Source organism: Macaca nemestrina, chromosome 18, assembly GCF_043159975.1.
Source record: "Macaca nemestrina isolate mMacNem1 chromosome 18, mMacNem.hap1, whole genome shotgun sequence".
NCBI classification, from domain to species: domain Eukaryota; kingdom Metazoa; phylum Chordata; class Mammalia; order Primates; family Cercopithecidae; genus Macaca; species Macaca nemestrina.
Genome location: NC_092142.1, coordinates 1455979 through 1480096, shown reverse-complemented (window position 1 = coordinate 1480096; position 24118 = coordinate 1455979). Strand labels below are relative to the sequence as shown.

General features: G+C 61.9%; 1 protein-coding gene, 1 long non-coding RNA gene and 1 pseudogene across 2 annotated transcripts; 2 read left to right on the top strand and 1 right to left on the bottom strand.

Annotated features, from left to right (window-relative positions):
* Positions 1-218: 218 nt before the first annotated feature.
* Positions 219-16881, bottom strand: LOC105485873 (somatostatin receptor 5). The gene is made up of 2 exons (XM_011748452.2): positions 16754-16881; positions 219-2828 (listed from the first exon to the last, which is right to left on the bottom strand). Exon 2 carries the CDS (start codon positions 2799-2801, stop codon positions 1707-1709), a length of 1095 nt encoding a protein of 364 aa, XP_011746754.2. The 5' UTR covers positions 2802-2828; positions 16754-16881; the 3' UTR covers positions 219-1706.
* Positions 2868-4051, top strand: LOC139359795 (uncharacterized). Its single transcript, XR_011616231.1, has 2 exons — positions 2868-3222; positions 3968-4051. It is a non-coding gene; the product is annotated as an uncharacterized lncRNA (long non-coding RNA).
* On the top strand, positions 15908-16950 carry LOC105485949 (proline-rich protein 36-like; annotated as a pseudogene).
* The last annotated feature ends 7168 nt before the right edge of the window (positions 16951-24118 follow it).

Sequence of the window (24118 nt, the reverse complement as noted above, 5' to 3'; positions counted from 1 at the left end):
CCAGGCAGCTTCCATCACTTTCACCCTCTTCACTAATTCCGCGCCTCCCGCTTCCTGCTGGGCATTTGGCTGCTCCCAGCCCGGCCTTGTCTGGCTCAGCAGGGCTGGGGCCGGGGGCTGGGCCCTGTGTTGGGCCTCGGGGGACCCCAGGCTCCACTCGCTCTGGTCTGTGCTGGCTGCGTTCGGCTCCAGGGACAATATTTGCTCGGGAAAGGATCAAACATGTATCCTCGTGTTTATTCAGGGGAGCAGTTGTCAAACACGCGTGTCCTCATCGCTCAGATGTTTCCCAGGCCTGGCCTCCGCCTGGGCCTTTCTCCAGCCAGGATCTGTGCCCACTCAGCCGCACCCTGCACCCTCCGGGAGGACGAGGTCCCGCTCTGAGCAGACGGCAGGAGCGCGGGTCGGGGCCAGTGCTGGGCAGGGCAGTGGGGTCCCTGGGGCCGAGTGATGCCGCACCCTGGTCCTTCTCCTTCCAGCCTCAGAGTGAGGCCAAGGTGGCCCAGAGACCCCAGCAAGTCTCTCCGGGCCCACATTCTGGGCCTGGGGCGCCAGGAGAAGCTGGCGTTTGGGGTGGGGGAGGTGGGACAATTCTAGGTGGGGGGTAGCAGGATTCCCAGGGCCTGCCATTTGCGTCACCCACGCGTCCGCCATCTCTCAGCAGTGCTGTCTGCTGTGGCCTGGGGAGCAGCTCCCCACTGCGCCTGGATGACTGGCATCTGCTTCTGTCCCGGTTCCCTCTCCCGGGCCAGAGTCCCTGTCCCAAAGCAGAAGAGACAGCTGCAAGTTCCCCATCCTCACCACCCTCCCTCAAGAGCCCCCCGAGACTCTGAGGTCCTCCTCCAGCAGGAGCCCCTCTCCCTAGTGCCCCCAGACACAACCTGCACTGGACCCCTCCAGACAGAGCCAATCCCAGCACAGCACAACCACCTGCACCCCCCGAAGCCTGGAGGGCCGGAGCCTCCACCCCAGCCTCAGCCCCCGGCTCTCCTCTGCACCGGCCGCCTCCCCACCTCGCCCCTGGCTGGGCCAACTCCCAAGCCCCCCCGCTCCCCTCTCTGAGACAGCAACTGCCACCCGCAGAGTCCTGTGGGGGGTGTCGGGCAGCAGGGTGGGGCCCCCAGGACGGGCGTGACCCTGGCTGACCGGTGGCTGCCCAGCCACACTCCCCTTACATCCGTGTCCCCAGAGTCCACACAGCGCAGGGCAAGCGAGGGGCTGGGGCTGCAGCCAGGGACTCCAGGGGACCTGCGTCAAGCACTTTCGGGTGCCTTTAAATTTAGCAGAGCAGCCCCGGACGTGGACCAGGTGGCTCGGAGCTGACTCGAGGGCACAGTAGCTGGTGGGCCGGGCAGGTCAGTCCCTGCAGTCAGGAAGACCCTCTCGCCTGGCCGGCCTTCTGGAAAAGTCGCTCCCCAGAGGGAAAGCCGGCATGGGCTGGGGCCGGACGGAGGGTGAGGCAGCCCTGAGCACTTTCAAGGCACGGCCAAGCCCCCCACCTCCCGGGAGCCCCGCCATGTGGCAGACGGCTGGAGGGGGTGGGGGTACTGTGGGGCGCCTTCTGCCCTGTGTCCACCCCAGCCTGGCCTCAGCCAGCTCTGTCCTCACACCACCGCCGGGCAGCATCCTGACTGGCAGGTCACGGGTGGGGGTCACTGCAGTGCACCTGGGGGTGACGCAGGGCCGCCCATCCCCCGCCGGGGCCCTCACAGCTTGCTGGTCTGCATAAGCCCATTGGCTTCGGCGCCGTGCGTGGGCGGCATGGCCTCCTGCTGCTGCCGGCTCCTATCTGGCCGCGGCTCCATGGCGTCAGCGTCCTTGGCGCCGGAGCCCTTGCGGAGGCACAGAACCTTCTGGAAGCTCTGGCGGAAGTTGTCAGAGAGGAAGCCGTAGAGGACGGGGTTGGCGCAGCTGTTGGCGTAGGAGAGGATGACCACGAAGAAGTAGAGGCCGGCGGAGGCGGGCTCCTGGGGCAGTGCCACGGCCAGGTTGACGATGTTGACGGTGAAGAAGGGCAGCCAGCATCCCGCGAACACCAGCACCACCACCAACACCATGCGCGTCACCTTCCGCTCCGAGCGCCGCCGCACGCAGCCCACGCGCACGGCCGCCGCCCTCACCTTCACCACGATGAGCAGGTAGCACAGGCAGATGACCAGCAGCGGCCCGAAGAAGCCCAGCACGGCCGTGTAGATGATGAAGACGGCACCCCACAGCCCCACGGGCTCCGGCCAGCTGGCGTTGCAAGTGCCGCCCTCCTGCACGTCTGCGAACACGAGGAGCGGCAGCGACATGCACAGAGACAGGGCCCAGGCCGCGGCGCTCGCCAGCTTGGCCACACGTGGGCGGCGCCAGCGGGCGGAGCTCAGCGGATGCACCACGGCCAGGTAGCGGTCCACACTCATGACCGTCAGGCAGAAGACACTGGTGAACTGGTTGACGCCGTCCAGCGTCATGACCAGGCGGCACAGGATGGGGCCGAAGGGCCAGAAGGACGCGGCGTTCTGCGTGGCCAGGAAGGGCAGCCCCAGCATGTAGAGGACGTCGGCCACTGCCAGGTTGAGGATGTAGATGTTGGTGACCGTCTTCATCTTGGCGAAACGCAGCACCACGTAGATGACCAGCGTGTTCCCGCCCAGCCCAGCCGCGCACACCAGCAGGTACAGCACGGGCACCAGCACTGCCCGGGCCCCCGCCGAGGGCGCCGGCCCCACCAGCGTCCTGTTGTCGCCACCTCCGGAGGCAGCCCCCGGGGAGGAGGCGTTCCAGCTGGGCGTGGAAGCTGGGAACAGGGGTTCCATGGCGGCAGCCCGGGGGCACGTCGGGCTCTGCAAGAGAAGAAGGGAGGACGCCGGGGTGGTGAGTCCCTGAACCGGCACATGCAGGCATTCCTTCCTCGGGGCCCCAGCCCGGCCCCAGCCCCGCCTGCCGGGAGGCGCGGGATCACCGGGTAAACACGATTAGTCATGTTCAGCTCGGCCAGGAATCACATTAAGTAAATTGTTTGGAAAACAAGCCAGGAGAGGAAGGAGCAGTGGGCAGGTGGCCCCGGGAACCCAGACGGACAGCTGCTGTCGATACGGCGACGGCTGCCCTGTGGCCGCCCCTGCACCCAGATGGCGCCTGGCCTGGCTGCAGCGTCCTGGAGTCTGAGGCCAGCACCTGCGTCTCCCTGAAGCCCCTCGGAGCCTGCCCTGTGGTGCTGCTGCCCTCGTCTCCCAGGTAAGGGGCCGAGGCCCAGCGGGCGGCACCTCCCGGGACACACAGGGAGAGGCGGCAGTGGAGAAGGACGGGGCTGGTGAATGGCCCCCTGCCCGCCTGGGATGAATGGCGCCTGGCTAGGTCGACCCAAGAAGTGGCTGGATGGGGTGCTGCCACCACAGGCTTGAGGGGCTTTCACTGCGGTAGACCCTGCCCATCGGCCGCCGGGCCTCTCGCCAGGCCAGCGCAGGGACCGTCACCCCCACAGCAATGACAGACATCTCTAAACCCAGGCGGGGGCACAGCACAGGGCCAGGCAGACACCGCCCCTCCCCACGGGGCGGCTGCAGAGAGGCAAACACACAAACCACACAGAGCAGCCACACGGAGCCCCAGGAGTCGCACAGGGCAAAGGAGGGGGGACTGGGGATGGGGGCTGCGGGGAGAAGCCGCGGTGGGGGGCGTGGGTGGGTTAGAGGCACAGCGTCTGGGGGCTCCAGCTGCCTGACACTGCCCAGTCCCATTGGAGCTTTGAGCCCCCTCCCGGGCCCTGGAAGCCCCCGACGTGGCCCAGAGAGAGAACAGGGGAGACTGGGGCAGGGGAGGGAGGGAAGGCTTCAGCCGGGGAGAAGGGTGGACTGGGAATGGCGATGTCTGTGGGTTCAAGGCCATGGGCACGTGTGTACCTCGTACATTGTTTTTGTATTTTTCTGCATGTGTGAAATAATTCATAAAAATGATACTCTGGCTGGGTGCGGTGGCTCAGACCTGTCACCCCAGCGCTGTGGGAGGCCGAGGCGGGTGGATCACCTGAGGTCAGGAGTTCGAGACCAGCCTGGGCAACATGGTGAGACCCCATCTCTACAAAAAATACAAAAATTAGCCAAGTGTGGTGGCACACGCCTGTAGTCCCAGTCACTGGGGAGGCTGAGTCGGGAGGATCATTTGAGCCCAGGAGGTCAAGGCTGCAGTGAGCTGTGACTGCATCACTGCAGCCAGTCTGGGGAACAGAGCAAAACCCTGTCTCAAAAATAAGATCAATGCCTCCCCTGACAAGTGAGGTGGAGGAAGACCGGACATTCAGGTTGACCCTGGAGCTGTGTGGCTCTGGGGGTGGCCAGTAGAGAAGCAAAGTGCCCCCCAGGATCCAGACCAGGGACAGGCCCATCCCTGGGGGACCCTGGCCTGAGCAGGGGTGGAGCCGGCCGTGGTGACTCCAGCATGTGCCGTCTGGAACCCCGGGCCTGCTCAGCTGACCGGCCGTGACCCCCGAGGCACCTCAGAGCACAAGACAACCCCAGCAGCTGCCAAGAAAGTCCACAGTCCTGGTTGGGGGCTGCAGGGCTGGGCCAAGGCCACTGAAATCTGGTAGACAAGGAAAGGAGAGCTGGGGACAGGAGAGCCCAGAACACAAGGCTGACAGCCACAGAGAGAAAACCCTCCGTCCCCAACAAACCTAGAAACCAACGTCCCCAAGCTCATGTGGCATAAACACACTAAGAAATACGACTCAGAAAACCAGCAGGGCCAGCGGACCGTGGATTCATCTCAGGGGAGATAAAAATAAGAAGCTAACAGGTACACTTAGGCTATGTTTAAACCCGTGCAGGATCCACAGAGAAGGCAAGGATAAAATGTTAGGAAATACATTTAGCTTCTGTCTAAGAAGAAGTAAAATGAACAGGCATCTATTTTTAAAAATTACAAATCTTGGATGTAAAAAATACAATCATTTAGGTGGAAAAAAAAAACCACTACAAAAGTGGTCAGAACCAACTCCCGTGTGGACACGGCTGAGGAGAGAATTGGTGAATGGGAAGACGGTTGAAAGGTTCGCTGAAGCAGGGTCCCGGCAGAGGGAGAGCCTGGCTGGGCTCCCCCAGACTGGCGACAGGGTCTCATCTCTGAGCGCACCTGTCCCACGCAGCATAAAGGAATGAAAGAGCATCCCTGACAAGCTGCGGCATCTGGGCAGGAGCAGCCCTGAGAGACGCCAGCCAGACAGACAGGATGGATTCCCACAGGCAGCAGAATCCTTAGCAGGAAGGGAGCAGGGGCCTCCATGCAGACCCCAGGGGGTGGGAGAAGAGGGGTGGTGGGGAGGGAGAGAGAAAGACAGGGTGTTGGAGGGAGGGAGGGAGAGAGAGAGGAAGGGGTAGGGGGAGGGGGAAGGGAGGGAGAGACAGGGAAGGGGAGGGAGGAGGGGGAAGGGAGAAGGAAAGAGGGAGGGAGAGGGGAGGGGAGGGGGAGGGAGAGAGAGAGGGAGAGGGAGAGAGGGAGGGGAGGGGGAGGGGGAGGGAGAGGGAGAGGGGAGGGGGAGGGAGAGGGAGGGAGAGGGGAGGGTGAGGGGGAGGGAGAGGGGAGGGGGAGGGAGAGGGAGAGGGGAGGGGGAGGGAGAGGGAGGGAGGGGGGAGGGGGAGGGAGAGGGAGAGGGGAGGGGGAGGGAGAGGGAGGGAGGGGGAGGGGGAGGGGAGGGGGAGGGAGAGGGAGATGGGAGGGGGAGGGGTGAGGGAGGGAGAGGGAGGGGAGAGGGAGAGGGAGAGGGAGAGGGAGAGGAGACAGGGCACTGCCACCCTAGAACCCCAACCCAGTGGAGCACTGCCCAGCCAGGATGGAAAAGTCATTTTCTGTTTTGCTGGAGCTGCTGCTGCAGATGCTCCTGGGCTGGGGTTGGGATGGAGCCTCCAGCTGCGTCTGCTCCTGACCCGGATCAAGGCCTCTCCTGGGAGACTCAGACAGGGGCCTCCTGGCAAGCGAGCTCCCATGGGCAGCAGTGGGCCTGTGGCTCTCCGCTCTCCAGGGACCAGCACAGAACACCAACACGCCATGTTTACAGCTTCCTCTGGCTGCCTGTGGAGCATGCATTCCAGAAGGACAGTGGTCTGGAGACAGCCCGCAGGCTGCGTAGGAGTCCAGACGGACGGGACAGCGACCCAGCTGCAGAGGCCTCTGAGCTGCAGCCCTCCCGGGGGAGGCACTTCCGGCCCATTCCTCCATACCAAGGAGGTCAGGTGGAGCCGACAGAGGAGCCGCCGACGCTGGGGCAGGGAGAGGGCGGCTGCCGGGCTCTGGTCCATCTCCTACACAGGCCCTTGGTCCCCAGCACATGTGGTTCCCAAATGCCTGTTTGATTTTTTGTTTTTGAGATGGGGTCTCGCTCTGTTGCCCGAGCTGGAGTGCAGTGGTGCGATCACAGCTCACTGCAGCCTCGACCTCCTGTGCTCAAGCGATCCTCCTGCCTCAGCCTCCCAAGCAGCTAAAGTCAAACCCCTGTCTTTGTAGCTTCATAGCTTCAGAGGAGGCACTCAGGGCTCCTCCAAGGCCACTCCCATGACCAGAGCCCAGCGAGGGGCTCCACAGGCTGCCAGGTCCCCCGCTCTGCGGCCCCCAGTGCTCCAACTCCAGAGTTAGACTTCAGAGCAGCAAAGAACAAAAATAGACCATTATTGCTGTACCTGACTCTTGGAACATAATTCTGCAAGAGCCATTATTTGGAAGCAGTAATCTTCTGAATCATAAAATTATGCACTCACCGGGAAACTGTCCTGGTTGCCCTGTCCCTTGTGGGCGGGGGGATTCACTGGTGGGGGGCAGTGTTGGGAGCTTTCTGATCCCCAGCCCTTGGCCAGGAAGGGATCTGCTCACCCAGCATGCAGCCTGACATGGCACTGGGAGAGACTCCAGCCCCCGCCCACCCTCCACATGGGCTGCGTAGTCTGGGGTAAGTCACGGGCTTCTCCGAGCCCAGCTTCTAGGCAGCTCCTGCAAACCGTAGGGTCGCTGAGCAGATGCACCTGAGTGAGCTTCTGTGTGCAGGGTGCTGCGTGTAGTGTCAGGCATACACTGGGCGCTCAATGATTGCTCCCACAAGCTGCCCTAAGCAGCCCAGCATCTCCCCAGCATCCAGTAGGCCGCTGGCTCCTCGGAGAAGGGGGCAGAGTCTTCACAGACGCCTGCGACCAGAGATGGGGCCTCAGCGCCAAGTCCTCCATGACTAGGCGGAGGGCTAGCCTGTGCCAGCCAACCCCTTGCAGGCTAGCCCAGCACGAGGTTGGGGAGCTGGGTCCTTCACGGGGGGCAGCGACGCAGCTGCAGCTTGGAGGGGCTGCGGAACCTGCCGCTCAGGGAGGCAGTGGCTCGCACGGCTGGGGCCCACGTCCCACCCTGGAGAGGCTGCAGACCTCCCCCCCGAGCTCCTCCAATGTGTGCTGGGTGGGAGCAAACGTGGGGGGACACCCTAGCTAAGACTACAGGCTCCAGCCCTTCCAAAGTCCCCCGAGCCAAGCCTGTGCTCCCAGAACGAGCATTCTGAGCTGTTTCCTCTGTCGTAAGCGTAGGCTGGTGGCAGGCCCCTTCCCCCTTGGGGTCCAGCTCTGTGAGTGCAGCCAATGGCACCTCCGCCTGTGCCCCACATACACGCCATCTGCCCCTGTGGCAGCCTGTGGCCAGGGGCACATACCCTCCCCAGGATGGGGAAACTGAGGCAGGTGTGGGCCAGCCTGGAGCAGCAGCAGCAGGGATCCTGCGAGTGCTTCTCAGGCCACCCTCCACACCAGGCACCTCCTCGGAGCGCCGCTGGGTCTTGCCCTGGAAATCGACGCTGGGCCCCTGTCCTTGGTGCCTTCGACCAGTTTCTGCCCAGGAGGCTCTGGCAGTCCCCACCCACATCGCCCAGAATCGCTCCCTTCAGAAACAGCGCAGCCTCGGCCGGGCGCGGTGGCTCAAGCCTGTAATCCCAGCACTTTGGGAGGCCGAGATGGGCGGATCACGAGGTCAGGAGATCGAGACCATCCTGGCTAACACGGTGAAACCCCGTCTCTACTAAGAAATACAAAAAATAGCCGGGCGAGGTGGCAGCGCCTGTAGTCCCAGCTACTCGGGAGGCTGAGGCCGGAGAATGGCGTGAACCCAGGAGGCGGAGCTTGCAGTGAGCTGAGATCACGCCACTGCACTCCAGCCTGGGAGACACAGCGAGACTCCGTCTCAAAAAAAAAAAAAAAAAAAAAAAAAGAAGAAGAAGAAACAGCGCAGCCTCGATGGAACCATCCCCAGCTTCTGTCAGCATGCACTCCAGTCTCGCCCTCGAGAGGGCCCCAGGCAGGCTGGCAGGCCGGGACAGCGGGTCGGGCACGTGGGCGAGTCTGGGGTGCGGGTAGAGGGCCAAGGGCACACACCCCAGGGGCATGTTCTCTTTTCTGGGGAGGGTGAAGACACCGGGAGGATTCCAGGCACACACGGTGCCTTGGACAGGAGGGGGCTGTGTTCGCAGTGGGCGGAGTGGCACCGCAGCCTCCCTAGTCCTGGGTCTCAGGGAACCCATCCGTGGGTGCCAAGTCACAGGGCCCCTGGGCGCTGGCCTCTGCCTGCTGCCCTCCAGGAGCTCACGGACCCAGCTGGGCGTAGGCACTAGTTGCCTCCCCCGTACGCAAATTGTGGATCCTCCCCTCGCTGGGTGCCATGGGCACCCTGGGACTTTCCTTCCGTGGCCCAGTGGCTCCTTGTGGCTTGAGTGCCACTCCCAGCCTCCACCCCAGGCTCCGAGCCCTCCCCAGCCCTACCCACCCTCCTCCAGCTCTAGGGGCCAGCCCCGCTGTGGCCCCCGTCGTGGCGAGGTGCTGCCGGGAGCGGCACGGTGGGCAGAGTGGGGCCATCTGGGTCCCCTGTGGCTTCTGGGCTGACCCTGGCAGACCGGCCGCCTGCAGACGGTGAGTTGTGGCGGGCGGGGCAGGAGATGGGAGGGATGCAGCTGCTGGGAGTGGATGGAGCGGGAGGGGAGAGACCCCCGGCGGGCGGCAGCAGGAGAGCCCCGCGGTGTGCGGAGGGCGCTCGGGGGACAGTGCACGCAGCAGGCTGGGGGCGCACGGCAGGACCCCGGGCTGGGGCTGCGCACACAGGGTGAGACCCCCAGCGGGGACAACAGCAGAGGGCGGGGGGCGCCCGCGCGGGAAGGGGACGGGGGCGGGCGGCACTCACCTGGGCGGCGGCGCCCTCTGGCCAGGGGAGCCCCGATGTCCGCGAGGCGCTGGCTCTGGGCTCTCGGGCACCGGCTGGGAGGGGGCGGGGGGGGGGCGGGGAGGCGGGGCGGGGCGGGGTGGGGGCGGGTCCAGTGTCGGGTGGGGGCGGGGCGGGGCCGCTTCACCTGCCCCACTCCCGGCTCCCACGTCTGGCCTCCCAGAACCCTCGCGGACTGGCCCACAGCCCTGCTCCCACTGGCAGTGACCCCATGGTCGTCTGCGCCCCCACCCTATTTTCTTGCTGTCTGCTCTGAGGTAGACCCCAGCTTGGGGTAGGGGTCCTGCCGCCAGCAGGCGGCCAGGGGGTCCCTCCTGGAGAGTCTCAAGAGGGTGGAGGGTCCTTGCTAAGGGGAGAGGGTCAGGGGCTCTGCAGGCGTCTCTGAGGCGTGGGCTGGGATTGCGGAGAGAAGTGGGTGGGTGGAGGCTGGCGGGGCGGCAGGCAGCCCCAGCGAGAGGGGGTCCGTGGTGGTGGGATTTCCAGGACAGTCCATATGGGTTTTAACCATGGCTTATTTGTGGATCCTACACGTATTTAAATACAGTCTAAAGGTACCCGCTAAGTTGTTACTTTTATTTCCACTGAAATGAATCCATGGGTACACCTTAGTCCCTCACCTAAGGTGGGGTTCTCAAGCAGGCGGCGGAGTCACCTGGGTCCTCAAAGAAGATTCCTGGGCCTCGAGCTGGGCCCCCGACTCCCCAGGCAGTCAGGGCCTGGGAATCTGCATTCGTGACAAGCTCCCGGGATGCTGATCCCCCAGTCCGTGGAGCCTCTCGTGAGCGCCGCTGATGGTAACAAGCAGGATTGAGCGCCTCGTTCCGCTGAGCACGGAGGCTGCGGATCACCGGACATTTTCCCTCCAGGAGGTCCCCCAGCCCCCTCCCCTGCCCCGCCCTGACTCAGGGAGCCCCGCCACTGACCGAAGTGAGGGGCCCCCAGGTGACAACAGAACTCTGAAGGCCCCGGGCCCCTCTCTGAGGGAGGTGGGAACAGCCGCCTGCCCTCTGTTCAGAGGTGAGTCAGCTCCCACTGGCCAGGCTCATGTTGAAGAGGCACCAGCAGCTCCCACGGAAGGCCGGGTACCGGGACCACGTTCGCACCTTTAAGCTTTTCACTGTTTCTACTTGTTCTACAAGGAGGATGTATTGCCTTTATCATCAAGCAAGAGTGCTTAGAGGACCACGGCACCCAGCCCCAAGGTCCCCTCCCCTCCTGCCCAGCCTGCGGCCATGGCCAGACCCTCAGGGGAGGCTGCAGGCTGGGCCCAGGGCCCCTGGCAGAATCCTCCCCATAAGCCTTTCCATCCTCTCTAGAGGTACCTGGGCTCCATCCCCCAACCCCTGCCAGCAGTAGCTTTCCGAGGCAGATCCTCTGAGAACCTCTTTGTGGCCCCAACTCCTCCCCCATCTCATCTGCTGCCCCTCCCCTCAGCCTCCTCCCGCCATCCTGCCATCCTCGAAGTTCTTGCCTCAGTTCCTGGCTGTGTTCCTCCAGCTCCCGCCACCTTGTACCTGGGCCCCCATCCATCATGTTCTGGGGCTCCCTGAGAAGCCTCTGGGGTCCCACTGTTCTGGAATCGCTGGGTGGCCCAGGGGTGCAGGGTCCCGTGTGAGAGTCAGGGCCCAGCGCCCAGTGGGAGCTCAGCCCTGCGGGTGCTGGATTTACTCACATCCCCAACATCAAGCCGGGACACCCTCCACCCCCAAGCTCCTGGGCCCTCCTGGGGGCCTGATGGCCAGAGAGGGGACCTGTCGGCCCCGTGCTGCCCCTCCTGCCATCAGTCACCCTGAGTTCTGGGCAGGAGTCCCCTGGCCTCAATCCCACCCACCCCAGGAGGATCAAATGAGGTGACGCCCGCCTGGGACGCTGCAGAGGTCCAGCCCAGCACCGTGAGGATTAGTGACCGCTGGGAGCCATGGCAACCGGATGGTGGCTGGATGGACTCCGCAGGGATGGTCCACACACCCCTCTCCAGGGACCCCATCCTAGCTGTGACCTGTCCCACTGCCCATGACACCCCCTTTCCTGAAGCTGAGGCCAGCAGCTCCCGGACACAAGGCCGTGCCCCTCCCACACCAGGCAGAGGCCTGGTCACTGTGCTCAGGCTCCCCTGTAATTATTCAAAAGCGACAGAGGCTGACTCCAGCTCACCTGGAACACGCCAGAGGCCTCTCATCTTTGTCCCCGGACTGGGCCAGGCCCTGGGGATGGTGGCCAGGAGGAGTGTGGGGCGCTCTGTCCTGCAGCCAACAGGGCCCTCCCTCCACTCCTCCAAAGGGCTCCCCTGCCCCCGTGACCCTCTGAGCACCAGGCCTTTGCCCTGGCTGCCCCCCTGCCTGGTGCACCCACCTCCCTTTCTGCAGGTAACTCCTCCGGCAGCTCAAGCCACCCTCCCTCCGAGAAGCCCTGGCCGCCCCACACTTGTTCCACCGCCTGCTGCCCCCAACCGCCTATGGATGCTCACAGGAGGCCACGGGGCCTGGCGGGTCTCAACATCATCCCCGGGTCTGATCACAGCAGGATTCCAATAAACACGGGTCCACGTGCACCTCCCGGTCCTGGCTGCTGCAGCACAGCCCGCCGGATGGGAGGTCAGAGGTCAGCCCCCACGGGGGCAGCACAGCAGGTCACCAGCCTCCCGACAGGAGAAGAAAGACGCTGGTGCAGATGCTGCAGGCATGTGTCGCCGGGACCGGGCTGTGACGGTGTCCTGGTGTCTGACCTCCTCAGGGAACCACCGCACAGCGTCCCCAAGAGCACAGGGTGCCCCAAAGTCCTGCGGATTCCAGCCTGGGGACCCGGCAGCAGGGGCTTCCCACTAAGGCGTCTGGAGTGAGGTGCAGGCTGCAGCTGCCAAGGGCAGAGTGTGGCCCGGAGTCCAGCGAGAAGCAGGGAGACCCTCGAAGGGTTTCAAGGATGGGGCCTTCTGCAGGGGCCTGAGCCCCGCCCCTGGGGTCCTGGGGGTGGCTGACCCTCCTGGCCGTGGTCTCAGGCCTCAGTGGGCACTCTGTTAAAATGGCGTACTCATTAAAATGCAGCTTCCCAGGCTACCCCAGCCTTCAGGATGGGAGGCGGGGGCAGTGCTGAGGCCCTCACCTCGCACGGGCTTAAGGGACGTCACTGTGCTGGGCGCTGGTCCAGATGCCAGGGACAGAGCAGGTACCAAAGACCTGCCCCCTCCCAGCCCCAGGTAGTGGCCACAGCCAGGCCTGCACTGGGGGGAAGGTGAGGGTGAGGAATTTGAGTGAATATGCCCTGGAAACTTGGCGTCTGGAGCTGGTGAGAGACCCCCACACGAGATCCCCACACTCCTGGGGGATCATGGGGCCCCCCCGGTCCCACCTGGGCTAGGGCAGTGGGTTATACCACCCAAGAGAGGCCTCAGGCCTGTGCCAGCACTCTGATAGGCCCAGCTGGGGGGTGGGTCCTGCTCTCCTGGGCATCATTTGAAAATGCGGAAACTGAGGCTCAGAGAGGGTAAGAGTCTTGACTTGGAGCTGAGTTTCTGGATGCTCGGGCCGGGTCCCACCCAGGACACCCTGCTGTCCGGTCGGGGAGGGCTCTGCAGGTGTGACATCCTGCTGTCCAGTCAGGGGAGGGGCTCTGCAGGTGTGACACCCTGCTGTCCAGTCAGGGGAGGGGCTCTGCAGGTGTGACACCCTGCTGTCCAGTCAGGGGAGGGGCTCTGCAGGTGTGACACCCTGCTGTCCGGTCAGGGGAGGGGCTCTGCAGGTGTGACACCCTGCTGTCCGGTCAGGGGAGGGCTCTGCAGGTGTGACACCCTGCTGTCCGGTCAGGGGAGGGGCTCTGCAGGTGTGACACCCTGCTGTCCGGTCAGGGGAGGGGCTCTGCAGGTGTGACACCCTGCTGTCCGGTCAGGGGAGGGCTCTGCAGGTGTGACACCCTGCTGTCCGGTCAGGGGAGGGCTCTGCAGGTGTGACACCCTGCTGTCCGGTCAGGGGAGGGCTCTACAGGTGTGACAGCCTGCTGTCCGGTCAGGGGAGGGCTCTGCAGGCGTGAGGAGGGAGATCAGGGCAGACGCAGGTTCCTCCCGGTCCCTGCCACAGCCCAGCTGGAGCCCACCTCATCCCAGACAATGAGGCCCTGGAAGTCCCAGCCCAGCCTCAGCATTGGCAGCATCCTGGTTCATCCTGGGAGGTGCTTCACGGGGTCACCAGGCAGCCCCACTCCTGGCAAAGGCTCCCATAAGGCGAAATTCATCCTCTTCCCGGGGTATGCCAGGCAGCTCTCGGGGCACTGCTGTCTGGGACTGTGGACTCAGCCTGGGCAGGGCAGGGGGAAGCAGCCGAGGCCGTTCACACAGATGGTACAGCCCCATTACCAGGACCCCGCCTGCATGCAGGACACCAGCCCTTCAGCTGGGGCCAAACCCAGCATCCGGTACAGCTGTGGGCGCTGACTCAGGCAGTGGGGTGTGAAGGCAGGACCGTAGTGGGGGAGGAGGAAGGGGGCGAGCTTCCAAAATTAACAGCCACATGACGCGGAGACTATTAACATCCCACCGTACAGACACTGGCGGTGTCCACAGAGGCAGCGTCCACAGAGGGGCCAGGTGAGCCCATCGCTGCTGTAGGGCTGGGACTCGGGAATGGACATGCAAAGGGCAGCCCTCATAGCCATATGGACAGCAAAGAGGGTGTCACAGTACAGGTGCCGTGGGACAGGTCACAGCTAGGGTGGGGTCCCTGGAGAGGGGTCTGAGGACTGTCCCTGCGGAGTCCATCCAGCCACCATCCGGTTGCCATGGCTCCCAGCAGCCACTAAGCCTCACGGTGCTGGGCTTGACCTCTGCGGCATCCCAGGCGGGCGTTGCCTCACTGGATCCTTCTGGGTGGGTAGGACCGAGGCGAGGGGACTCCTGCCCAGAACTCAGGGTGGCTGATGGTGGGACGGGCGCTGTAGGCCCGACAGGCCCCCTCTCTGGCCATCAGTCCCGCAGGAGGTCACTGGGGGAGGGGTCACAGCCAGGATCCAGACCCCGTGTGATGCCAAAGGCCGTGGGCGTTCCTGCACAGGAGCAGCTGCTGACTCGTCCAGAGACGGAGGAAGCCAGGAGCCAAACCCCTGTCGGCTCCAGTGGGGACGGCACCAGTCTCATGAGGCCAGAGGAGACCCAGTGCCAGGATCCAGACATGGGGTCCTATCGGAGGCTACACACGGGGGAGAGGGTCCAGTGGCAGCAGTCGGGGCAGGAGAACTACAATCAGTGCAAAAACCACAATCACAACCACTGCAAAACCACAAACATCTCAAAAACCACAACCACTGCAAAACCCACAATCACAACTACCGCAAAAACCACAACCACCACAAAACCACAACCACTGCAAAAACCACAACCACTGCAAGAAGCACGCCTATCCTACAGCGTTTTCACTTAGCACCCTCGCCCACAACCTCCACCCACAGCCTCCATCCTCCCCCAACAACCTCCACCCACAGCCTCCATCCTCCCCCAACAACCTCCACCCACAGCCTCCATTGAGCCCAAAACAAAGGGTCTCAATCCTCAGCATTGCCCGGGTTCCACAGGACAGCCAGGGTTCAGATGTTCCTCATAGAGAGGACTTGGGTCTCCGGTTGGCTCCTCCCAGATTCCCTCGCTGGGAACCCCAACCACCTTCAGGTGTGTCTGCCGCAGAGGCACCCCCAGGTGCACCTCAGTTACTGCCGTCAGGAGCGTTCACCAGGTGTGATGGTCTCTCCTTGCACTGCTGGAAAATACCCGCGACCAGGCGCGGTGGCTGACGCCTGTGATCCCAGCACTGTGGGAAGCCGGGGTAGGGGGGATCATGAAGTCAGGAGTTCAAGACCAGCCTGGCCAACATGGTAAAACCCCGTCTCTACTAAAAATATAAAAATTAGCAGGTGTGATGGCGGATGCCTGTAATCCCAGCTACTTGGGAGGCTGAGGCAGGAGAATCGCTTCAACCTGGAAGGCAGAGGGTGCACTGAGCAGAGATCGCGCCACTGCACTCCAGCCTGGGCGACAGAGCGAGACGCTGTCCACTCCCACCCCCCACCAAAAAAAAAATACCCGAGACTGGGTAATTTATAGAGAAAAGAGTTTAATTGGCTCAGGCTTTGCGGGCTGTACGGAAAACATAGCTGCTTCTGTCTCTGGAGAGGCTCCAGGAAGCTTCCAAATCTGCTGGAAGGCAGAAGCGGGAGCAGGCGTCTCACATGGCAAGAGCAGGAACCAGAGACAGAGCAGGTGCCGGACACATTTAAACGGCCACTCACCACCTCGAGGAGAGCACCAGGAGGGATGGGGCCAAGCCATTCACGAGAAATCCCCCCCTGATACCCAGTCACTCCCCACCAGGCCCCAGCACCACACTGCAGACTCCATTTCCACACGAGGTTTGGGTAGGGATGCAGAGCCACACGGAGCGGGTGTGGGGGGTGCTCAGGGACCACACGCCCCACGGTGGACGCTGCATCCAGGGGCCAGGGTGTCTGGGAAGAGGCTGGGAGCCAGCGTGGCTGTGGCCCCTCCATCCAGGCATCACAGACCAGGGCTGGCAGGTTTTGGGGCGTGTCCACCTCCACCACCCTGATTCCCAGGTCCTGTTCCAGGGAAACATGCAGAGGAAATGGCTGGAGAGCGAAGTCCAGACACGGGGGCCATGAGAGCCGGACACCACGCAGCTGCAGACCCCGACCCTGACCCAAATTGCATGTGGCTGAGGACCCCCAAGCCAGACGCCACGCGGCCGCGGACCCCAACCCAGACAGACCCCGACCCACCCGTGCTGCCCCCAGCCCCAGAAGTCAAACCACAGCGTCCCCCCAGCACGGTCCGGGCTCCCGCAGGTACAGCAGCTTCCTGAGGCGGCCCCACCTGCAACTCCGGACCAATCAGAGAAGGCCAAGTGGGCTCCCCAAGCCCAGCCGTGGGACCCCCGATCTAGAGGGCCCCTCCCCGCCCCAGGCCAGCAGCCACGCTCGGGCTCCGCATCAAGTCCGCCAAATGCAGGGGCGAGGGCCGACCCCGCTACGGGAGCCAAGCGCAGGAAACAGCCGGTGCAGCGTGCGCTCGGGCGGCCCATCTCCATCCGGACCCACCGCTGCGGCCGCAGGTTCACGCCATTCCGCGGACACGTCTCCGGCGCCTCCAGCCCCTCAGAAACCCGGGGTTTCTATGGCAAAGGTCCTGGTGGGAATCGCACCACCTGCCGTTCCTGCCTCCGCGGTGGATTCGCTGCGTTAAACTGCCCCCCGCTCTTCATCCCCCAACCCCCGGCAGCCTCCGACCCTCCCTCCCCCGGCGGCGCAGCGCAACCTTTTGCAGGCGCCAAGCTGGAATCCGACCGCGCAGCCTTCGCACCGGGGCGCGCTTCAGGCCCCCCACGCCTCTCCCAGGCTTCATCACCCAGTTCTCTCTGGCGCCGGAGGAAACCCCCAGCTGCTTCTCCACTCACCACTGAAGCGCGTCTCGGCTGCCCCCAGCCCCGTGCCCTCCTGAGAACACTGCAGGCCGCAACCCCACGGCCCACCCCCGACCTGCACTCACCGTGCGGGGCCTGTGGAGCCTCCACCCTTTGGAGGAAGGACGTGTCAAAGCTTGGAGGTGCGCGGCCTGTCTCACCTCCGCCCCAGGCCGGGCATGGCGCGCCGCAGGGTCTCAGCTGGGATCAGCCTGGCCCCAAAGGATTTATCGTTGAAAGCGCTGGTCCCAGAACCCAAGGGGAAGACGTGCTGGTTTTCTGATGAGCTGGGCCACCTCCTCTAGGAAGCCCTCCTCCTTGCAGCTCTGTAGCCGTCGTAGGCTTGCAAGAGTCAAAGGGCCCGGCCCATAGCGGCTCCTGGCACTGGGCCGGACGGTGTCCTGCCCCCAAAATTCATGTCCACCCGGAACCTCCGAATGCAACTTTCCTTGGAAATAGGGGCTTTGCAGATGTAATTAAGGATCTTGGGGTGAGGTTACCCTGGATTGAGGCTGGGTCCCAAGTCTGTCACTGGTGTTCCTCCGTGAAGAGCAGAGCAGAGCAGAACAGAGACAGAGGCACAGAGCAGGCCCTGTGAAGACAGAGGCAGGGCCTGGAGCGTCGGCCGCAGCAGGGGTGTGGAGCCCCCAGAGCTTGAAGGGGAGGGAAGGATCCTCCCAGGGCCTCCAGAGGGAGAGTGCTGGGCGCTGCCCACACCTTGTTTCTGGACTTGTGGTGTCCAGAACTGGGAGAGAATAAATTTCTGGTGGTGTAAGCCTGCGTTACAGCAGCCCCAGGACGCTAAAATAGTTCAGCCCGTGCAGGCTCCTCCCTCCCTCTCTCTCTGTTGTTGTGAGGTATTTTTTAGACAGGATCTCTCTCACCTGTCGCTGGAATGCCGTGGCAGGATCATGGCTTGCTGCAGCCTCTAACGCCTGGGCTCACGCGATCCTCCCACCTCAGCCCCCCGAGTAGCTGGGACTACAGGTGCCATCAGACCTGGCTAATTTTAAAAAATATTTTTAGAGATGGGGGTCTCCCTGTGTGGCCCAGGCTGGCCTTGAACTCTTGGGCTCAAGTGATCCTCTCGCCTTGGCCTCCCAAAGTGTCAGGATGGCAGGCTTGAGCCATCGCGCCTGGCAGTTCCATCTCTGATGACTCCTGAAGCCCTTCATCTTGGCTAATCCAGACAGGCTTGCTGGGGGCCCCTCTCCCCTTGGAGACTTTGGGATGCGGCTGGACGTCCACGTGGCCGGGGTCCTCCACAGCCCCCAGCTTCCCAGGGCAGGAGGCAGGCTATGTCCTCGGTGAGCGTCGAGAGCGAGGCTGAGATGTTTGCCCTTCACGTTTCCACATTTAGGGGCGTTTTGTTGTTGACTCATTCAAAGCTCTTTTAAGTTGCTTAATTTGCTGTTCAGAGGGAAATGAAAAAGCCATTTTCCCTGATTTGTTCACCTCAGTCAACTTTTAAATCAATAAAAAAGTGCATTTTGCTCATCGGATGCAAATAGGTACATCTTTCCTAATACATTGAGATTGAGTGATTCATCAGCCATTTCATTTCATTTGGAAGCTGAAAGCCTAAGGGCATTTGGAGAGAATTCCTCTCACTCGAGAAGAGTCGGTAATAAGTCAGCATTAACGCGCAGGTGGGGCGTGGCTCTGCCTTGGCGGAGAAACACGGCGCTGGGTGACGTACGGAAACCGGGACCTGAGGCAAGTGAAGGCTGTGGCCCTGACGGCGGCTCAGCTGTGACCAGTGCCCACCAGGGTCTGTCCTCCCCCAGAGGCCACACCCCCACAGACGCAAACCCGGGGCCCCTGCCAGGCTGGACCCCAGATGCCTCACCAGGGATCCAGGTGGGGGACTTGAATGAGGTGCAAACTCCTCGTCAAAGGACTAGCACCTCCCCATCCGGGCAGCCGCTGCCTCCCCTCGCAGTTCTAGCCGCCGCCGCCTGGTGTGGGGGATCACGTTTGGCGCTGTGAGCTTTGGGGGTCCGAAGTCTGCCAGCCCCAAGGACAGCACGATGCCCCCCAGGCGTCCAGGCCAGCAACAGGCAACCCCTGCCCGCCCCGTCCACCTCCCTGGGCTCCTTTCCCCTCAGACGCGGCCAGTGTGTGTGCTTCGGGGGGTGGGGTCTCTGCTCCTGGCCACCCCATTGCACCCCCTTCCCCTACTGACCCCCTCACACGCTCAGCACTTCCCTTCTCTGGCATCAGGCGGGGAGGAACCAGCTAGGCCCCAGGGTCAGCCCTGCCCCCAGCACCTCCCACGGCCACAGCGGTGCTGCAGGATCCAATGCACTGGAGCCCAGGGCCGCTCATGCAATCAAGCGCCAATTTCCCAGGACCCACACGGCAGAGGCTGGCGAGGGCAGGGAAGCCACGCGCAGGCCCTCGAAGCAGATGCCGCCTGCCCCCGACCGTGCCTGCGGCCACTTCCTACAACCCCTGTGACTCTGGCCGTCTCTGACCACAGGAGTGGTCATCATCATCTGCCCGCTCCCTGGGAGGGCCACGAGTTTCGCCCGCTCCTGCCTTGCCAAGGCACCGACCGACCGGAGGCGCGAATCGGGCCTGGTCGTTGGCGGTCCGATCTGGGGACCGGCTCTTCGAGGTCTGTCCTGTTCAGCCCTGCCTGAGGCGTAGGGTCTTCTAGACCTTGGGTTTGTGGTGCGGGGCTGCTGGATAGATGCAGTAACGGCCGCAAGGAGAACGGGCATTTCTGCTGAGCCTTTTAGGTCTACGACACCTGTTTTCCCTCCTGACGCCTGTGAGGGAGGTGAGGCTGCAGGTGAGGAGGCGGGGGCTCCAGGCAGGGGTAACCCCCACCCACGCTCATCCACGCAGCTGATCGGGGCCGGGCCGGGGCTCAGACCCAAAGCTGACGCCTGTGCCTGTACCCCCGGGGCGTTGCCTCTCTCACCAGGGCACGGATGGGGCACTGCTGGCAGCCGGCGGACGGGGTGGGGGATATGGAGTCTGGTTCCAGTAAGGAAGGAGACCACTACTACTCCTGCTGCCCTCCTCCCCCCACCTTGCCTAGTTCACAAGACAGGAGAAAAGAGAGAAAGAAACAAAAGTAAGATAAACAGTCAGACAACCTTGGCACCACCACCCGGCCCTAGGAGTTAAAAAAAGTAATAATAATAACATCAACCCCGACCTAAACTACTTGTGTTATCTGTAAATCCCAGACACCGTATTTAAAAAAAAAGCATTGTAGGCCGGGCGCAGTGGCTCAAGCCTGTAATCCCAGCACTTTGGGAGGCCGAGGCGGGTGGATCACGAGGTCAGGAGATCGAGACTATCCTGGCTAACACGGTGAAACCCCGTCTCTACTAAAAATACAAAAAAATTAGCCGGGCGTGGTAGCGGGCGGCTGTAGTCCCAGCTACTTGGGAGGCTGAGTCGGGAGAATGGCATGAACCCAGGGGGCGGAGCTTGCAGTGAGCCGAGATCGCGCCACTGCACTCCAGCCTGGGAGACACAGCGAGACTCCGTCTCAAAAAATAAATAAATAAATAAATAAATAAATAAATAAATAAAAAATAAAAATAAATAAAAAGAAAAGCATTGTAAAACTTTTTGTTCTGTTAGCTGATGCATGTAGCCCCCAGTCACGTTTCCCACGCTTGCTCGGTTTATCACGCCCCTTTCACGTGGACCCCTTAAGGTTGTAAGCCTTTAAAAAGGCAAAGGATTTCTTTCTCGGGAAGCTCGGCTCTTAAGATGCGAGTCTGAAGACGCTCCCAGCCGAATAAAAAACCTCTTCCTTCTTTAATCCGGTGTCTGAGGAGTTTTGTCTGTGGCTCATCCTGCTACACCAGGACATAGAGGCCACCCAGGCTCCAGCAAAGGCAAACGTGCACCCTCCGTGGAGATGCATCCCCCTGGGGCTTGGGCTCCATAAAAGAAACGGCCCGCAATGATGAGCTCACACCCCAAGGGACTGGCAGACACGGCAGCATCTTTTAATTTTTAATGTTTCATTTTATTTTTTTTAAAAAGATGAAGTCTTGCTCTGTCACCCAGGCTGGAGTACAGTGGCACAACCATAGCTCACTGTAGCCTCGGACTCCTAGGCCCAAGTTATCCTCCTGCCTCAGCCTCCCAAGTAGCTGGGACTATAGGCAGTGCCACCAAGTCCAACAAACTTTTTTTTGTTTTTTTGTAGAGAGAGTCTCACCAGGTTGCCTAGGCTGGTCTCCAACTCCCGGGCTCAAGCAATCCACCTGCCTTGGTCTCCCAGAGTTCTAAGATTACGGGTGTGAGCCACTGCACCTGGTCAATAGTATCTTAAGAACCAGAAATAGGCTGGGCGCGGTGGCTCAAGCCTGTAATCCCAGCACTTTGGGAGGCCGAGACGGGCGGATCACGAGGTCAGGAGATCGAGACCATCCTGGCTAACACGGTGAAACCCCGTCTCTACTAAAAAATACAAAAAACTAGCCGGGCGAGGTGGCGGGCGCCTGTAGTCCCAGCTACTCGGGAGGCTGAGGCAGGAGAATGGCGTAAACCCGGGAGGCGGAGCTTGCAGTGAGCCGAGATCGCGCCACTGCACTCCAGCCTGGGTGACAGAGCCAGACTCCGTCTCAAAAAAAAAAAAAAAAAAAAAAAAAAAAAAAGAACCAGAAATAATAATAGAACAATTAAAAGAGATAGGCAGGGCGCAGTGGCTCACACCTGTAATCCTAGCACTTTGGGAGGCTGAGGAGGGCAGATCACTTGGGGTCAGGAGTTCAAGACTAGCCTGGCCAACAAGGTGAAACCCTGTCTCTGCTAAAAATACAAAAAATTAGCGGGACATGGTGGTGGGCGCCTATAGTCCCAGCTACTTGGGAAGCTGAGGCAGGAGAGTGGCTTGAACCTGGGAGGCGGAGGTTGCAGTGAGCCAAGATCGTGTCACTGCACTCCAGCCTGGGCCACAGAGTAAGACTGTCAAAAAAAAAAAAAAAAAAAAAAAAAAAAAAAAAAAAAAGACTATACATGAGTTTAAAAGGACTAAAGAGATAAAAGTAGAAATGAAAAATAATAGCATGAAAAGGACCCAGCAGATTTGAAAATCTACCACGCAGGACCTTTAACACAAGGAATGTGGCTGTTGGTATAAAAACCTAACTGATGGCTTCAATAGCAGATTAGATATGGCCAAAAGAGAATACGGGAGTTGGAAGACAGCCCTGAGGAAGTCACCCAGATGTTGCCTCTCTGTATAGAAGTGGGTAAGAGACTGAGGCTAATCTGCAGAAAGACCCATGTTTTCACATTGAAGACACTCTCCAATCCCTGCTCGGAATACTGGAAAAATGAATCGAGACTCAGACCCAACAAAGAGGGTGGGAGACATCAGGAAGCATCCACACATTTAAAAAAGAAAACAAAAAAAAAAACACCCTCTAACCCTAGGCTGGGCACAATGGCTCATGCCTGTAATCCCAGGACTTTCTGGGAGGCCAAGGTGGGAGGATTGCTTGAGGTCAGGAGTTCAAGAGACCAGCCTGGACAACATAGCGAGACCCTGATCTCTACAAAAAAATTAAAAAATTAGTGGGCCATGGTGGAACACACCTGCAGTCCCAGCTACTGGGGAGGCTGAGGTGGGAGGAACGCTTGAGCCCAGGAGTTTGAGGTAGCTGTGAGATGTGATGGTACCATTGCACTCCAGCCTGGGGGACAGAGCAAGGCCTTGTCTCAAAAAACAGCAGGCCTGGTGCGGTAGCTCATGCCTGTAATCCAGCACTCTGGGAGGCTGAGGTAGGCACATTGTTTGGGTCAGGAGTTCAAGACCAGCCTGACCAACATGGTGAAACCCCGTCTCTACTGAAAACACAAAAATTAGCCGGGCGTGGTGGCGGCGCCTGTGGTCCCAGCTACTCAGGAGGCTGAGGCAGGAGAATGGTGTAAACCCGGGAGGTGGAGCTTGCAGTGAGCTGAGATCCGGCCATTGCACTCCAGCCTGGGTGACAGAGCGAGACTCCGTCTGAAACACAAAACCCCTCCAGCCCTATGAAGTGTGCAAAGAGACTCCTGAAGCTCACAGACGAGGCGCAGGCGTAAAGCCTCCTGCCCCCACTTCTCACTGCTGGAGTGTCCTGGGGACTCTGGTGGGCACTGGTTGGGGCCCGTGGGGGTTTCCTGGGGTAGGACGCAGCTTGGGTGACTGGGTTGAGGCCCCCAGCCGACTCCGAGTGGGGTGTCCCAGGCAGGTTGGGGTGCACATGAGGGTGGGGGTGGGGGAGCCAGTAGCCCCCTCTCTTGGAGCGTGGCTGTGACCCCCTTCCCTTCACACGAAGCAGTCAGGATGTGACAGCCGGGGACTCGGGGCCTTCACGGGGCAAGTTCAAGCCCAGCGCCGGCCTCCCTGGGACCCTCCACAGCTCCTGTCATGATCATGTCACATGGACATGGGATCTGTGGCCGAAGAGACAAATAGCAGCGTCGGCCAGGGGCAGGTAGAGGCCGGACACCGAGCAGGAAGTGGGGACTGATGGGAGCCGGGACTCCAGGTGGGGGAAGGGAGGGTCTGCTGGCAAAGCTTCCCCAACCAGGCGTCTCTCCATGGCTCTGAGCGCCCCCTGACCGGCCCCCTAGGGGTCCTCACCCTGGGACCCCTGTGTCCCCTGTGAACCGAATCTGCCTGGACCCCACACTGGGTGATGCCCCCACGTCCTCCTCCCAGCCCCAGGGTGGGGGAACCCTGCTTCGTCCTTGCCCGGACCCCGTCGGGGGAATTAAACAGGGGGACGGGGCGTGGGGCAGAAGGGACAGCAGCAGGGGCTTAGGGCCGCCTGAGAAAGCGGGGGCTCCTGGAGGGGACCAGGCTCTCTGCCACCCGGCAGGGTGCCACCAGGGTCCCCAGGCACAGGCTGCCCACTGCCCAGCGCTGGACGCCCCAGCTCCACCACACCTGGGTCTCTCCCCAGCCAGGCCCTGGCCCTGGGGACCCTCGAGGACAGCCCTGGACACACGAGGGAGGGTTCGCGGCAGCCCCCACCGGACGGTCTCCGCATTTGAACCGTGATGCCAGGACCGTCGGCCTCTGGCGCCATCTGGTGGGCAAAGTGGTCCCTGCGCGAGGTTAGGCTTGGTGGGCGGCTCTGAAGCCAGTGGATCCTGAACTGGGGCTGGGGCAGAGGCAGTGAGATCTGGGGTCACCCTTACCAGGTCACTTCTCTGTCTGCCCTTGGGGACCTGCCTCAGTTCTGCTCCCCAGGTAGATGGGTTTGGGGCCAGAGCCCCCCCAAGGCAGGCAACCCTCAACTTGGCCACCCTCTGGCCTTGAGTCCCATGGCCGGGCTCTCAGATGGGGCCTGGCCTCCCAACAGCAGCCCAGCACCCCTGACCAACCCTCACCCCACAAGGCCATAGCCCCTACAGCAGCCCTGCCCGTCCGTTCCCGGCCTGGAGCTTAGTGTTCCTGCAACAGGCTGGGGCCCATGGAGAGT